Raw genomic sequence first — 13,777 nt, forward strand, 5'->3', positions numbered from 1 at the left:
ATCTATCTTCATGTTCACTTACCCCTTGTTTAATATTCAATCTGTTGCTAAGCTAATCCAGCAGTGAATATAAATTACTCACTTTACATTACTTTTTAGTTTTATGAATTTCCACAGATTTTATAGTTTTAATTTCTCTATTGAGACTCATATGTCACAGTGTACATGCTAGGTGCTCAAAGAGACTGAAGAGGTTATTGGATCTTCTGGAATTAGAGGTACAGGTAGTTATGAACTGCCATGTGCATGTTGGGACTCGAACTCAAGTTGTCTGCAAGAATACGTGCGCTTCCCCCTGAGCCATCTCTCCAACCCCTATAATGTGTCTTCTTTAGATTCTTGAATATGATTATTATAGTAGCTCTAATGTCCTCAGGTACCGATTGCATCATGAGGTTGGTCCTTTGACTTTTGACTGTTGGTCACATTTTCATGTTTTGTTACCTATATGAATAATCAAAAAATTTTCCTTTAAAACATTTTGTAAGCCAGGTGTGGTGGTACACACCTTTAACCTCAGCACTCAGAAGGCTGAGGCAGGTGGATCTCTGTGAGTTCGAGGCCAGCCTGGTCTACAAAGTGAGTCTAGGTCAGTCAATGCTACACAGGGAAACCCTGTCTTGAGAAAAAAAAAAAAAAAAAGACTGGGTTCTGTTGTCTTTTCTGAAGACTACCGAGTTTTCATTCTGCAGTGCACTTTAATCTTCTGGGGTTGTTTTGGGTTTTTGGTTTGTTGGTTTGTTTGTTTGTTTGTTTGTTTGGTCTTCATTTTTTATTTTTTGGGGGTGCTTTATTTCAGTTTTCTTATTTAATGTATGTGTATGAAACCAGACTCACAGATACACTCATGAAGATAGAGAGATGCCAGGGATTGAACCCACGACCTTGTGCATCTGTGCCGGCTAAGCATATGCTCTGTCGCAGAGATGCCTTCTGTCTTGAGTTGGTAATTTTTAATTTCAGAAGACTTCATCTTTTTGGTTTTTGTTCTTGTTTTTATTTCTTTTTTATTTTTTTCTTTTTATTTTTTTTGGTCTTTTAAGACAGGGTTTCTCTGTGTAGCCCTAGCTATCCTAGAACTTGCTGTGTACATCAGGCTGGTCTCGAACTCACAGAGAAATGTGTGCACTACTGCTGCCTGGCCCAGAAGAGTTACTCTTGTACAAATTACTGTTACCAATGGATTGGAATTTCACCGAATTCATCAATGTTGCAGGCCACTTACTTGCAGGACTTTATAAATACTGTTTCTTTGTTATACCTATTTTGGGGCACTGGGGATGAAACCCAGAACCACATGCATGCCAGACAAGAACTCTACCACATCCTTGGCAGCCTCTGCCAATTTGTACCCATCCTTACCTCTGTCCTACTTACTTCTTTCTCACTGACCAGCTTCTGCCCCTTTGGTCTCCAGATGCCAGTCAGTGAAATCACTCAGGATTTCCTCCTATGTTTGTTTGTGCATGTGTGTATGTGTGTATCGTGGTCAAAGGACTTTGCTTTCTTAATGATTTCCTCTGTGTACATCCTTCTCGAATGTTGGAACTAATTATCACTCATTGTTAAAGACTATGCTTGAGTCTAATAATCTCGCTGCGGGGCTTGTGACGATAGTGGTGTTAGTGCCATGTATCTCACATGTTTTGTGCTTGTCTTTCCTTAGTTATGTTTGCTTATGAGCAGTGCCTACTTGTGCTGGGCCATCACCCTGATATTTGGTATGAAGCTGCCCAGTATTTGGAACAATCGAGTAAGCTGCTTGCAGAAAAGGGGGTGTGTATTCCTCCTCATCCTCTTTTTTTTTTTCTTTTGTGATTTTGATATAGCAATAAGGTTTACTGAAAAAAAAATAATACCAATCTTAGTAATAAAATATAAGTATTGTCTAGGTTTAAACACATACTTATACATAAATAGCAGAAGGGAGCTATTTGGGAGGTGGGGAGGACAGACTAGACAAAGTAGTGGGTATAATTTAGGAAAATACAGATACATATATATGAAAATGTCAAAATAAGACTCATTATTTTATATGCTAATTTTATTAAATGTTTATGTATAAGAAGTGTATGTTGACAAATGTTGGGTGTTAGCACATGCCTGTAATCCCAGCACTTGGGAGACCAAGCCAAGTGGATCTCTGTGAGTTCAAGGCCAGCCTACAGAACAAATATCAGGATAGCCAGGACTACACAGAGAAACTCTGTCTCAAAAAAAACAAAAAAGAAAAAGAAAAATTTAAACATGTCAGTATGAGCTTTAGGAACACTCATAATTAGAGTTCCTTAGAATTAAAATATGATGGCTTGCTGGGCGTGGTGGCATAGGCCTTTAATCCCAGGACTCAGGAGGCAGAGGCAGGCAAATCGATGTGAGCTTCAGGCCAGCCTGGTCTACAAAGTGAGTCCAAGACAGCCAAGGCTACATAGAGAAACCCTGTCTTGAACCGCGCCCCCTCCCAAAAAAAAAAAGCCCCTAAATGGTTCTTGTATAATTTAAAGTACTGGGGGCTGAAGTGCATAGCTGGATGGTAGTGGTAGAGGCTCCTGGTCTCAAGTCCTCTGCCCAGAACAGGAAGAAATCCTTGGTGATTTTTATAATTCTTTTTTAAAAAAATATTTGTTAATTTTATGTATGTGAGTGCTCTATTTGCATATAGAACTGCAAACCAGAAAAGGGCATCAGATCACTTTATAGATGGTTGTGAGCCACCATGTGGGCGCTTGGAATTGAACACAAGACCTCTGGAAGAGCACAGTGCTCTTAACTGCTGAGCCACTTCTCCAGCCCCGATTTTTATAAGTCTTAAAGTAGATACTGTCTCTGTTTTACTCTTTCAACTACATTAAAGTTATTAAGGATGTGCTTTATTTTTCCTCTTAGGATATGAACAATGCCAAATTATTTAGTGATGAAGCTGCTAATATATACGAAAGAGCCATAAGCACTTTACTAAAGAAGAACATGCTCCTTTATTTTGCATATGCAGATTATGAAGAGGTAAGAAGAGTCAGAAGGGTTAGAAGTGTGTGTGTGTGTGTGTGTGTGTGTGTGTGTGTGTGTGTGTGTGTGTTCCTGAGCGTGCCAAATACTGGGATTACATCTAATGCTTATAATTTTACTGCAGGACTAAATTTTTTGGTAGGTTCTTTGTTTTGCCAGAGCTGATGACAGTAAACAGTTGCTAGTCCTCAAGTTCACATAAATTTATATGTAATCTAGGTGCCGTTGTGTGTATGTGGCAACAGAAGTACAGTCTTCAGGTTCCTTAACGCTCAGATTTGCTCATTTGTGAGTATATATTCATATTCACTTCTCTGTTACTTTAGAGTCGCATGAAGTATGAGAAGGTTCACAGTATATATAACAGACTTCTGGCAATTGAGGATATTGACCCCACTTTGGTGAGTAACCTAAGTCTTGCTCTCCCACCATCATAGTCTAACTTGATACAACAAAAATTTAATTCATATACAGTAAGATTCATTGTTTTTATACACAAAACACTGCTGGACATGATGATTCACCCTTGTAATCTCAGTATTTGGGAAGTGGAGATAGAAAGATCAGGAATTCAAGGTTATCTCTGACTCTATAGTGAGCCTCATCTACAGAGGGAGTTATAGGCTCTGGACAGCCAAGACAGCAGGGCTACTCAGAAAAACCTTTGCCCTGAGAAACAACAACAAAGATTAGTAGTCATTACTGTATGACCTGCTGATGATAATTTTAAAAAGAAAAGAAAAATTACTGCATTATACACTTTAGAATAATTTTCTGTTTTGTAAATTATGTCTCAATAAAAATTAGCAACATTGAGATGTAACAAGAATAAAATTTAAAAAAAAAAATAATAAATAAATAAATAAAAATTAGCATGTGTCTAACACTTGGGGAAAAGTAACTTATAATTCTACTCTGTAGTTTCTTACACTAGAAACATTAGCACAGAACTCAATGCCCTGGTACTAGATGCCGTGAGAACCATATTTTGCCTAATTTGTAGAATACAAATACTTCTTTTCTCGTAGGTATATATCCAATATATGAAATTTGCAAGGAGAGCAGAAGGTATCAAATCTGGAAGAATGATATTTAAAAAAGCAAGAGAGGATGCCAGAACCCGCCATCATGTTTATGTCACTGCAGCACTCATGGAGTATTACTGTAGTAAGGTGAATACTGGAATGCTTATATAGTGATGTTGAAATTTTCTTCATCTAAGATATAGTCATGAAAAGAAAAGTAGTTCTGCTGGGCATGGTGGGGCAAACCTTTAACCCCGGAACTATAAGTGAAGATAGGCATATTTTAATGAGTTCTAGGCCAGCCCAATAATTGAGCTTAATTGCTCCATTTTGTAAAAAAGATCTTAAGCTTATCTGCATAAAATTACATTGAATATTATTCAACTCAGTTGCTTGCTCATTTATGTCTTATTAAACTCCACATTTAATTTTTTTCTTTCTTTCTTTCTTTCTCCTTTTTTCTTTTTCTTTTTCTTTTTTATTTGTTATTTATTATGTATACAGTGTTCTTCCTGCATGTATGCCCACAGGCCAGAAGATAGCACCAGATTTCATTATAGATGTTTGTGAGCCACCATGTGGTTGCTGGGAATTGAACTCAGGACCTCTGGAAGAGCAGCCAGTGCCCTTAACCTCTGAGCCATCTCTCCAGCCCCCTCCTTTTTTCTTAATTGATTGGCTGTCTACAGGAGATGATTGAACTCAGGGCCTCCTGCATCCTAGATAAGCTTTTTACTTAGAACTTTTTGGGGTGTTGGAGCCAGTGCTGGGAATTGAACTCAGGGATTGATATGTGACAAATTCTACCACTGACCGACCCATCCCAGCTCCCCCTTGTCTGTTGTTTGTTTGTTGGCTTTTTTGTTTGTTTGTTTAGAGGTGCATATCACTAAATACATGGTCTCAAACTCTTGGTCCTCCAACTTCCACTGTAATCCCCAGTACTGGGGTTGCAGGCAACACAATACCACAGGCAGCCTTGTTATATGTCCTAGACAGCATGCTTGGCTACTTGGCTGTTTTATTTTGTTTATGGTGGTGCTGGGCTTTTTATTTAGCTCAAGGGTTTTTATGTGACATGAGTTTAATTTCCCATTTTAGTTCTTCTTTGCCTTCTTGTATTTAGAGATTGTAGGAGTTTTTCTTTGGTATTGTTTTTTTTTGTTGTTGTTTGTTTGTTTGTTTTGAGAAAGTGTCTTGCCATGTAAACTAAAATGACCTTGCACTGTGGCAATCTTCCTGCCTCTCAGTCCCTACGCTGGGATTATAGGTGTGCACCACCATGCCTATTAGATTCTCTAGCTTTAGTATTGTTTTGAGTACACTGTTTGTATTTCATGGAAACCAGTACTGTCTTTACTTCTAGGATAAATCTGTTGCCTTTAAGATTTTTGAATTGGGACTAAAGAAATATGGAGACATTCCAGAATATGTTTTGGCTTATATTGACTATCTCTCTCACCTCAATGGTAAGTTGGTTCTAAAATCTGCCTTGGTTCAGTGTGTGTGTTGTGAAGATTCAGTTAGTTTTATGTTGTGTGTATTGGTCCTTTGCCTGCATGTCATGTCTGTGTTCCCATGTTTTCATTGCCCTTGGAGGCCAGAAGAGAGTGTTGGATCCTCTGCAGCTAGAGTTCCAGACTGCTGGCAGGTGCTGGGAACCAAACCCAGGTCCTTTGGAAGAATAGCCAGTGTTCTTAACTCCTGAGCCATCTCTCCAACCCCTGCCATGGTTTCTTAATATTAAACAATCTGAAATTATGTACTTGGGGTTTGGGTGGCTTTATATTCTTTAAAGTGTTGTAATTCCAACGTCACAGCAGAACCAGCTACTGATAGACACCCGGGAAATAGTGACCTATCATCCATAAATTCAGGGTTTTTCTTTTTAGACAGGGTCTTGCTATATAGCCCTGGCTGGCCTAATCTTCACTATGTAGAACAGTTTGGCTTTTAACTCACAAATCTACCTGCCTACATGTTGGTTACCATACCCAACTTATGCAGTGCTGGCACTGAGCCCAACCTGCGTGCTATGCAAGTGTGTTAGTAGGAGATGTTATATTCAAACATGTATGTGTATGTGTTTGGGGGTAGTTGAGAGAATGATTTACAGGCTGTGGCCCAGTTACTCCAACAATGACTGGCTACCAAAAGAAGGTCCAAGAATCCAATAGTTGTTAAGTTCATGATGCTGGATGTCTCAGCTGGTCTTCAGTGTATGCCAGAATCCTGAAAAAGTAGCTTCGAATGCCATTGAAGGAATGAACTATCCAGTAAAAGTGAGAACAAGCTGGCAAAGAGTGAAAGCTTCTTTCTTCCATGCCCTTTTATAAGCTGCCACCATAAGGTGTGCCCCAGATTAAAGATGGATCTTCCTACCTCAATAGATGTGGATAAAAGAAATTCTCAGAGGTATCCCCAGCCACTTGGGTTTTAGTTAGCTCCAGATGTAGTCAAGAATAGATATTACAGCAAGCATTCTACCAACTGAGCTATATCCCCTGTCCTATCAACCATGTACTTACACTCCCTGAATAGTGGTAGATTGTGACTCTACAGAGTGGTTTTGAATCAGGAAAGCGCTACCAGCAGTAGGTGAAGCTGGTTAGGAGACGGTAGTCTGTTCCTCTCTGGCCACTCTGTGCACCTCCTGTCTTGTTTCCTAGGGGTAAACAAGTATTTAAAACCTCTCTAGGGCTAGTGCTGTAGTTTGGTAACAAAGCTTTGCCCACTAGATGGGACGTATGGAGTACAGTTCTGTAAAAACAGAAACAAGAAAGTCGGTAACCACCAAACCAAAAGATACTTGCTTTGTAAGGTTAAACACTGTGGGGTGGTCACATGATTGTGGTACCCTGTGACTCGGGGAGCCTCCCTCTCTTTTAGGAGTTGTGTAGGTGACAGTGAAGGGCTAAAGGAGTGGAGGGTCAGCTGTTTGTAATGAGGCTCAGTTCTCAGAGTCGGGAGTGCTTTTTGTGTTAAGTCATGCTGGAGTCAGTTTCATGTGCTCTGGCTGTCAGGCCTTGAGAGGGCTGGGGTCCATCAGCTCTGTTACAGGGGCAGCAAAAGCTCTCCAAACCCACTGAAACTCTTTGTCTTCCCTCCCCTTACATCCTGGCAGTGCTGGCCCATTCTCAGTGGATTCCAACTTTCCTCTCCCTAGGAGAATATGCTTTCTCTTTTCCAGCACTCCACCAAGGTTCCCTCAGTTGTGGGGAATGACTTAGAGAGGTACTTTAGGCACCTCAGGCAGCCTTATAGGGAGCTCGTTAATGTTGCCGGGTATGCTTGCGAACCTGCAAGTCCATCCCTGTCCTTGTAAGAATGAGTGTGACAGTTACTTTTCTGCACTGGATTTTTGTGAGGATTAACCAAGATAAAGCTTGGGTTTGTTTTACGCTGCTATAAAAAAGGGTTGCTGACCTGTGAAACTTTACTAACATTTAATCTCTTTAAAATATCCTAGAGGACAACAATACTCGAGTTTTGTTTGAAAGAGTTCTAACATCTGGAAGCCTTCCTCCTGAGAAGTCTGGGTAAGTCGTGCAAAGTGTGTGGCCTTTGATGTACGAGACTGCACTTGAGTGTGAGTGTCAGGAAGAATTTCTCTTCTGTCTCATTTTACCTACCTGCAATATTTTCATACTTGCTTACGCTTACATTTTTATTTTATAGAGGATGAAAATTATTTTGAGATACCTTTGTAACTTATTAAATATTTTACTATATCTTTCCACTTTAATCTTTCTAGAACTTAATATATTGGCATTCTGAAATGTATCTCTCTAGTTGAAGGCAGAGGCTCTTTAGTATTGAAAAGTGGTTTTCCCTGTTACATCCTCACCTTATGGCTGTGCCTGTAAAAAAAATGATGTGGTATAGTGGCACAGCCAACATAGGAAGGCCTTGCATTTTGGCTTCAGTTCCAAACTTAGCCACTTAAACAGTAGTGAATTCCTCCTTACTTCCTTAACCTTCTCACTGAATCACAAACATGTCTACCAGTGTGGGAGTTCTGTAGTATCCTGTTCCTGGACATTATAGGCATCTTATTTTAGGTGCCTGTGACATTTAAGTAATCTAAGAACATTAAAACAGTGATATGCACAGCCAGGTGGTGGTGGCACATATTTTTAGTTCCAGCACTCTGAAGGCAAAGACAGGTAGATTTCTGAATTTAAGGCCAGCCTGGTCTACAGAGGGAGTTCCAGGGACAGCCAAGGCTACACAGAGAAGCCTTCCCTGTCTTGGGAAAAAACCAAACCAAACCAAACAAAGGACAAAACCAGTGATATACACAGTTTAGCTGCAGTGAATCAATCATAGAAGATTTTAGGATATATTTTTAATCATACATTAAATGAAGAACATCTTCTACAACATAATTCATTCCACTAAACAAAGTGATGAAGCCACATTATGCAGGAAAAATTATAGGACTCTTCGTTCCTTTTCCACTACCAGTTTATCCTCTCTGATGTCTCTTACTTACCTCAAATAGGAAAAGTGTGTGTGTGTGTGTGTGTGTGTGTGTGTGTGTGTGTGTGTGTGTGTGTGTGAGTGTGTGAGCGAGAGAGAGAGAGATACTGAGGGGGCTTGAATGTCCAAATATTTGGGTAAAGTGTTGTGTATGTACTTGATTTTCAAATATTTAGGCAAAAATAAAAATAAACAAATAGGGGAAAATACTAACAATTATTAAACCTAATGGAAGACAGGTGTTTGTTATATTATCCTATTTTTCTGTTTGGAAATCTTTATTTTAAAACAATTGTTATGACTAAGTACTGTTTATATTTACTTTCTTACAGAGAAATCTGGGCTCGATTTCTAGCTTTTGAAAGTAATATTGGTGATTTAGCTAGTATACTCAAAGTAGAAAAACGACGGTTTACAGCATTCAGAGAAGAGTATGAAGGCAAAGAAACAGCTTTGCTGGTAGACAGATACAAGTTTATGGATTTATACCCTTGTTCTGCAAGTGAACTCAAAGCACTGGGCTATAAGGTATGGACTCGGCACCAAGATACCCTGTTATCTCCACTTCCCCAAGGTTTTTTAGGAGTTCATGGATAATTTTCATTCTAAGATCAATTCTTTACTATGCTACTAATAAGACAGAAAACAGTCATTGATTTTGTTGTTGATGATTACCAAAAGTAACAAAAATTAAAATTAAATGTTTGAGGGGAGAGAGTAAATGGCTTTCGCTGTGTACCTGGAACTGTCAGTGCCTTGTGGATGATAGAGAAAAGTGACCCTTAGGTTTTTTAAAAATAAATCTTATCAATTGATGACTATTTTTGATAGAGCTTCAACTAAATGCATTTACTGCTGGATATTTTGTCAAGACACCAAAAAGGGACATAGGTAGGTGATGTGGTACACACACCCTGTAAGCCTTGGATTGGGGACAGGGAAGGCAGGGGGTTAGCAAGTAAGGCCAGCCTAGGCTGTTCAAACAAAGCAAAGCCACAGCTTGCTAAGCCCCACGATCCTTGAAAGATCTGCAGCTCTCAACAGCCGCCCATAGAGGAACTGGCTTCTCTAAGTGTGGCACTTATCTGTATAGGTGCCTGACTCAAGAGAAAAGTCACTGAGTCCCTGAAGTCTAATGTTCTTGCAGCCTCAGAAATAGTCTTTGTGCCCCAAACCATTGATTCTTTTGTTGCCCTTGGCATAAGATGGAAACTCACAGGGAAGCTGTGTCTTGTGCTGGCCCTTTAAATCAACTGGCAATCGGATGATCTTGGCCATCGGCCATCCTCACTGCACTGTTTTGGTCTAGTCTCACTGTCTGTCTGAACCAGACTGAAAACTTTGAGAAGAATCATACATACTTTAGCTTTATACCTTTTTTACTACTCAGTGCAAAACCACAGGCATTTTAAGGCTTTTTTTTCTTTACAATTATTAGAAAAGGCCTTTTTTAAAAAAAAATTTTTTATTTATTTATTTATTTATTTATTATATAGTGCTCTGGCTGCAAATACACCTGCAGGCCAGAAGAAAGCATCAGATCACATTATAGATGGTTGTGAGCTACCATGTGGTTGCTGGGAATTGAACTCAGGACCTCTGGAGGAGCAGTCAGTGCCCTTAACCACTGAGCCATCTCTCCAGCCCCAGGCCTTTTTTTTTTTCTTCTAGGATAAAAATGGTTTTAAAAGAGTTTAATGAAAATAAAAAAAGCCAGCAAGATGGCTCAGTGAGTAATAGAGCTTGCTGCCAAGCCTGGTGACTTGAGTTCAATGCCTAGAACCCACCAACCTAAGCTCTAACAAACACGTGCGCCTGTGTGCATGCTGCACTCTCACAAATAGAATTTAACATTTTTTGAGATGACAAATTATTGACAGATGGCTTTAATCCCATCATTCCAGAGACACAGGCAGGTGTATCTTTTATTTCTGTAAGTTCAAGGTCAGCCTGCCAGAGCTGCATATTGAGACCCGTCTCAGGAAAAAATAGTGTGTGGGGCAGGGGGATTGTGGCCATTTCTAATGAGAACTACTTTTTAGTGACTTTTCCGCCTGTATTCCCATTTCTATTTGTAACTGGGGAGAACTAGAGTAGTTCACTCTGCGGTAGTTGGTCGCATAGCAAGGTGTACACCACAGCAAGCAGTTTCACGTGAGTGCTCATTTAGATTTGCCCGCATGGTAGCAGTGTCACCAACTATGTCTGACCAGATTTGAAGGACCAGAATGGATAGGACCTGTTAACAGGTGACTGCACTGCTCCTTTGGCATACCTTGGAGAGGGTCCTGCTAGTGCTGAAAGATCTGAGGTCAGAGGATGGGTTCCTAGTCCTGTCTCCACTTCCTCTGATATTAGCTATGTGATCCTCTTTTTGAGCTTCAGTCCATGCCAGGAATGCTACTGATTGCTTCAAAGGGTGAATACAGTCTGGCTAAAAAAGCCTGACAAATAATAGTTGCTCAATATACATTCATCTTCTCCTGTACCATTATAAAGAAGTTCACTGTTTTCACAAAATGCTATTAGCCAGCATAGGTACCGATAATCTCTATGTTGGCTGTCGTGAAGCAAGATTTCACTTAAGCCGGGCTCTTCACTTTACCTGAGATGCTGTTCAGTTCCAGTGGAAGGGAGGTATCAAAAACCAAAGAATTATTTAGCTGGGCATGGTGGCGCATGCCTTTAATCCCAGCACTCGGGCACAGGAAGCGGATCCCTGTAAGTCTGAGGCCAGTTTTACATAGTGAGTTCGAGAACATACATACATAGTGAGACCCTGTCTCAAACAAAAGTCTAAATCTTGAGTCTTTTCCTCCAAATCACCCCCACTGTTCCCTTGGTGTCCGTTCTTATACAACCGTTCCTGCAGCCTTGTATTTACCTTGCAAGGATCCTGCCGGGAGGCAGGCTAATGACTCTTAGTTGGGTTAAGGTAAAAATTTAAAGATACAACCTTCAAAGCCAATGAGTTCTTTGTTGAGTGTTGGACAGTCTTTATCATGATGAGATTTCCTGCTTACCCTTCTCCATCCTCCCATGCCTGTAACCCAGTTCTTACTGGACCCTCAAGACTGGAACTTCACAATGCTCTCTAAGACCCTTTTCGGGTTTAGGATTCTTCTGTTCTGCATTTTCAGGACGTCTCCCGTGCTAAGCTAGCTGCTATAATTCCAGACCCAGTTGTAGCTCCTTCCATAGTGCCTGTTCTGAAAGATGAAGTGGATAGAAAACCAGAGTACCCTAAGCCAGACACTCAGCAGATGATTCCATTTCAGCCACGGCATTTAGCACGTAAGATCCAGAACTGAGATTGTTTGATTTCAATCCAAGGTGTGGGAGGGAAGTAACCTGGCCTTTTCTACTGAAAGTTAATTATTAGACTTAGGGCTACAGTGACAAGTAATCTTTGAACTGGATGAACTAAGGATGTTATAAAAAACAAAAAACCCTAAGTGCTACAGATTCATGTAGACCATTCCTAGTGGCAGTTCTCCTAGCTGCTGCAGCGTGCAGCTTACCTGAGCAACTGGAAACTCGCTGCAGTATCACAGACTGTGCCACAGTTTGACTGGTTAGCAGCCCCTCTAGGGCCTCTTTGAACAAGACCCTTCTGGTTAACAGTGCTATTGAATACCTGACTTTAAACAGGGTTGCTAAACATTGTGTAATTCAAAAATAGTTGACAAAATGTCCTTTAGTTCAACCCTTGCTTGCTTTACATGAAGTCACATGTTGTTTCCCAGTGACTGAAGTGACACTGCATCTCCTGCCTGGCCCATTTCAGTTGGCCATGCAGGTCAAGCACTACAGCACACTTTCAAGTGTTGAGAAAAAATCAGCGGGGACATAGGAAGCATGCAGGGCATCTCACCTAGAAGCTGCTCCCACCTGCTTCATGCCTCCCCTCTCTCTCAGCTCCAGGCCTGCACCCGGTTCCTGGTGGAGTATTTCCAGTGCCTCCTGCTGCTGTTGTCTTAATGAAACTGCTCCCTCCTCCCATCTGCTTCCAGGTTTGTTCTCTGTACTCACTGGTTCTGTGGGCACAGTAAGTGTGCATGTGTGCACACATATGTTCTCTTATATAATGAGAAGTGCAAAATAGTTTGTCAGGCAACTGAGATTTATTCTGTTCATGTCATGACAGGGTCCTTTTGTACAAGTGGATGAACTGATGGAAATTTTCCGAAGATGCAAGATACCAAACAGTAAGTAACAGAAGTTCCCTCCTCAGTGTGAAGCCCACACTGCTGTTCCCAAAGAGGAAGGGGCGTTCTCTAAAGACAACAGTCCAGTCTGCAGAGGTACAGTGCCACCTGGAACGATCTGAGCCTCCTGCAGTGGGCACATTCTGATAGATGCCATCAGAGTCCTGGCATCAGAGTCCTGGCACTCTGATTTGTCTAATCATTTTCTTGGTACTGGTAACACTATTCCACACTTGCTGATAGGCTATGGGATGAGCAGAGCACCCACTCTTTTATAGTAGTCATTGTAGCCTCCTGCGCTGTCCTTTCTGCCCCATCCCAATAGCTGTTGAGGAAGCCGTGAGGATCATCACTGGTGGAGCCCCAGAGCTGGCAGTGGAAGGCAATGGCCCAGTGGAAAGTAGCACTGTACTCACCAAGGCTGTCAAAAGGCCCAACGAGGATTCAGATGAAGATGAAGAAAAGGGGGCTGTGGTGCCCCCTGTTCATGACATTTACAGAGCACGACAGCAGAAACGAATACGATAAGACAGATTCAAAACCTGCCTGCCTCTCAGTGGAAAAAAACTCTTACCTGGGATTCCTTTTTTGCCTCTTAAGTCATATGTTTTAAAAGAGACAACACTTTGTTACAAAGTTTTTTTAAAACAAAGTTGTATTGTCATTGGTGCCTCTATCATATGGTTGAGAAAAAAATAAACAACCAAGCCTGTGTGGATTTTGAATATGGAGCAGACCTATCCTCTAAGCAAGAATATATGAGAACAGTACAAATGGCAAAGCCACATCTTGTTCCTTTTCAAGGGTGTCTTGTATGTGCCACTTGAAGATTTGTGAGTTTTCCACAGTTTTATTTTAAAAACTGGATGGCTTATGATTGTAAAACATTCTCACATTTTCTGAAAATATTTGTTCTCAGTTTGCTTATGTAGTCCTGCCTTACTGTTTGTTTTTATTTATGGCAGAATATATGGTGTCTGTTTTGTAGTTATAAATTTTTTAAAAGGTCCTTTGAAAAAAAATAAAAGGACTTCAAAAACATACCTCCTTCTGTTT

The 13,777-nt window shown here is 40.6% G+C and overlaps 1 protein-coding gene across 1 annotated transcript in view; it reads left to right on the forward strand.

Moving 5' to 3' along the window:
• Window positions 1-13,756, forward strand: part of Cstf3 (cleavage stimulation factor subunit 3) — a 71,742-nt gene extending 57,986 nt beyond the window's left edge. The window contains exons 11-21 of the mRNA XM_051144272.1: window positions 1,667-1,776; window positions 2,887-3,003; window positions 3,333-3,407; window positions 4,035-4,178; window positions 5,398-5,500; window positions 7,501-7,570; window positions 8,846-9,041; window positions 11,654-11,807; window positions 12,432-12,526; window positions 12,661-12,721; window positions 13,047-13,756. Coding sequence (XP_051000229.1) covers window positions 1,667-1,776; window positions 2,887-3,003; window positions 3,333-3,407; window positions 4,035-4,178; window positions 5,398-5,500; window positions 7,501-7,570; window positions 8,846-9,041; window positions 11,654-11,807; window positions 12,432-12,526; window positions 12,661-12,721; window positions 13,047-13,249 — 1,328 coding nt within the window. The 3' untranslated portion in view covers window positions 13,250-13,756. The remainder of the gene's footprint in view (window positions 1-1,666; window positions 1,777-2,886; window positions 3,004-3,332; window positions 3,408-4,034; window positions 4,179-5,397; window positions 5,501-7,500; window positions 7,571-8,845; window positions 9,042-11,653; window positions 11,808-12,431; window positions 12,527-12,660; window positions 12,722-13,046) is intronic.
• The last annotated feature ends 21 nt before the right edge of the window (window positions 13,757-13,777 follow it).

This window comes from Acomys russatus, chromosome 4 (assembly GCF_903995435.1).
Source record: "Acomys russatus chromosome 4, mAcoRus1.1, whole genome shotgun sequence".
Classification (NCBI taxonomy): Eukaryota; Metazoa; Chordata; class Mammalia; order Rodentia; family Muridae; genus Acomys; species Acomys russatus.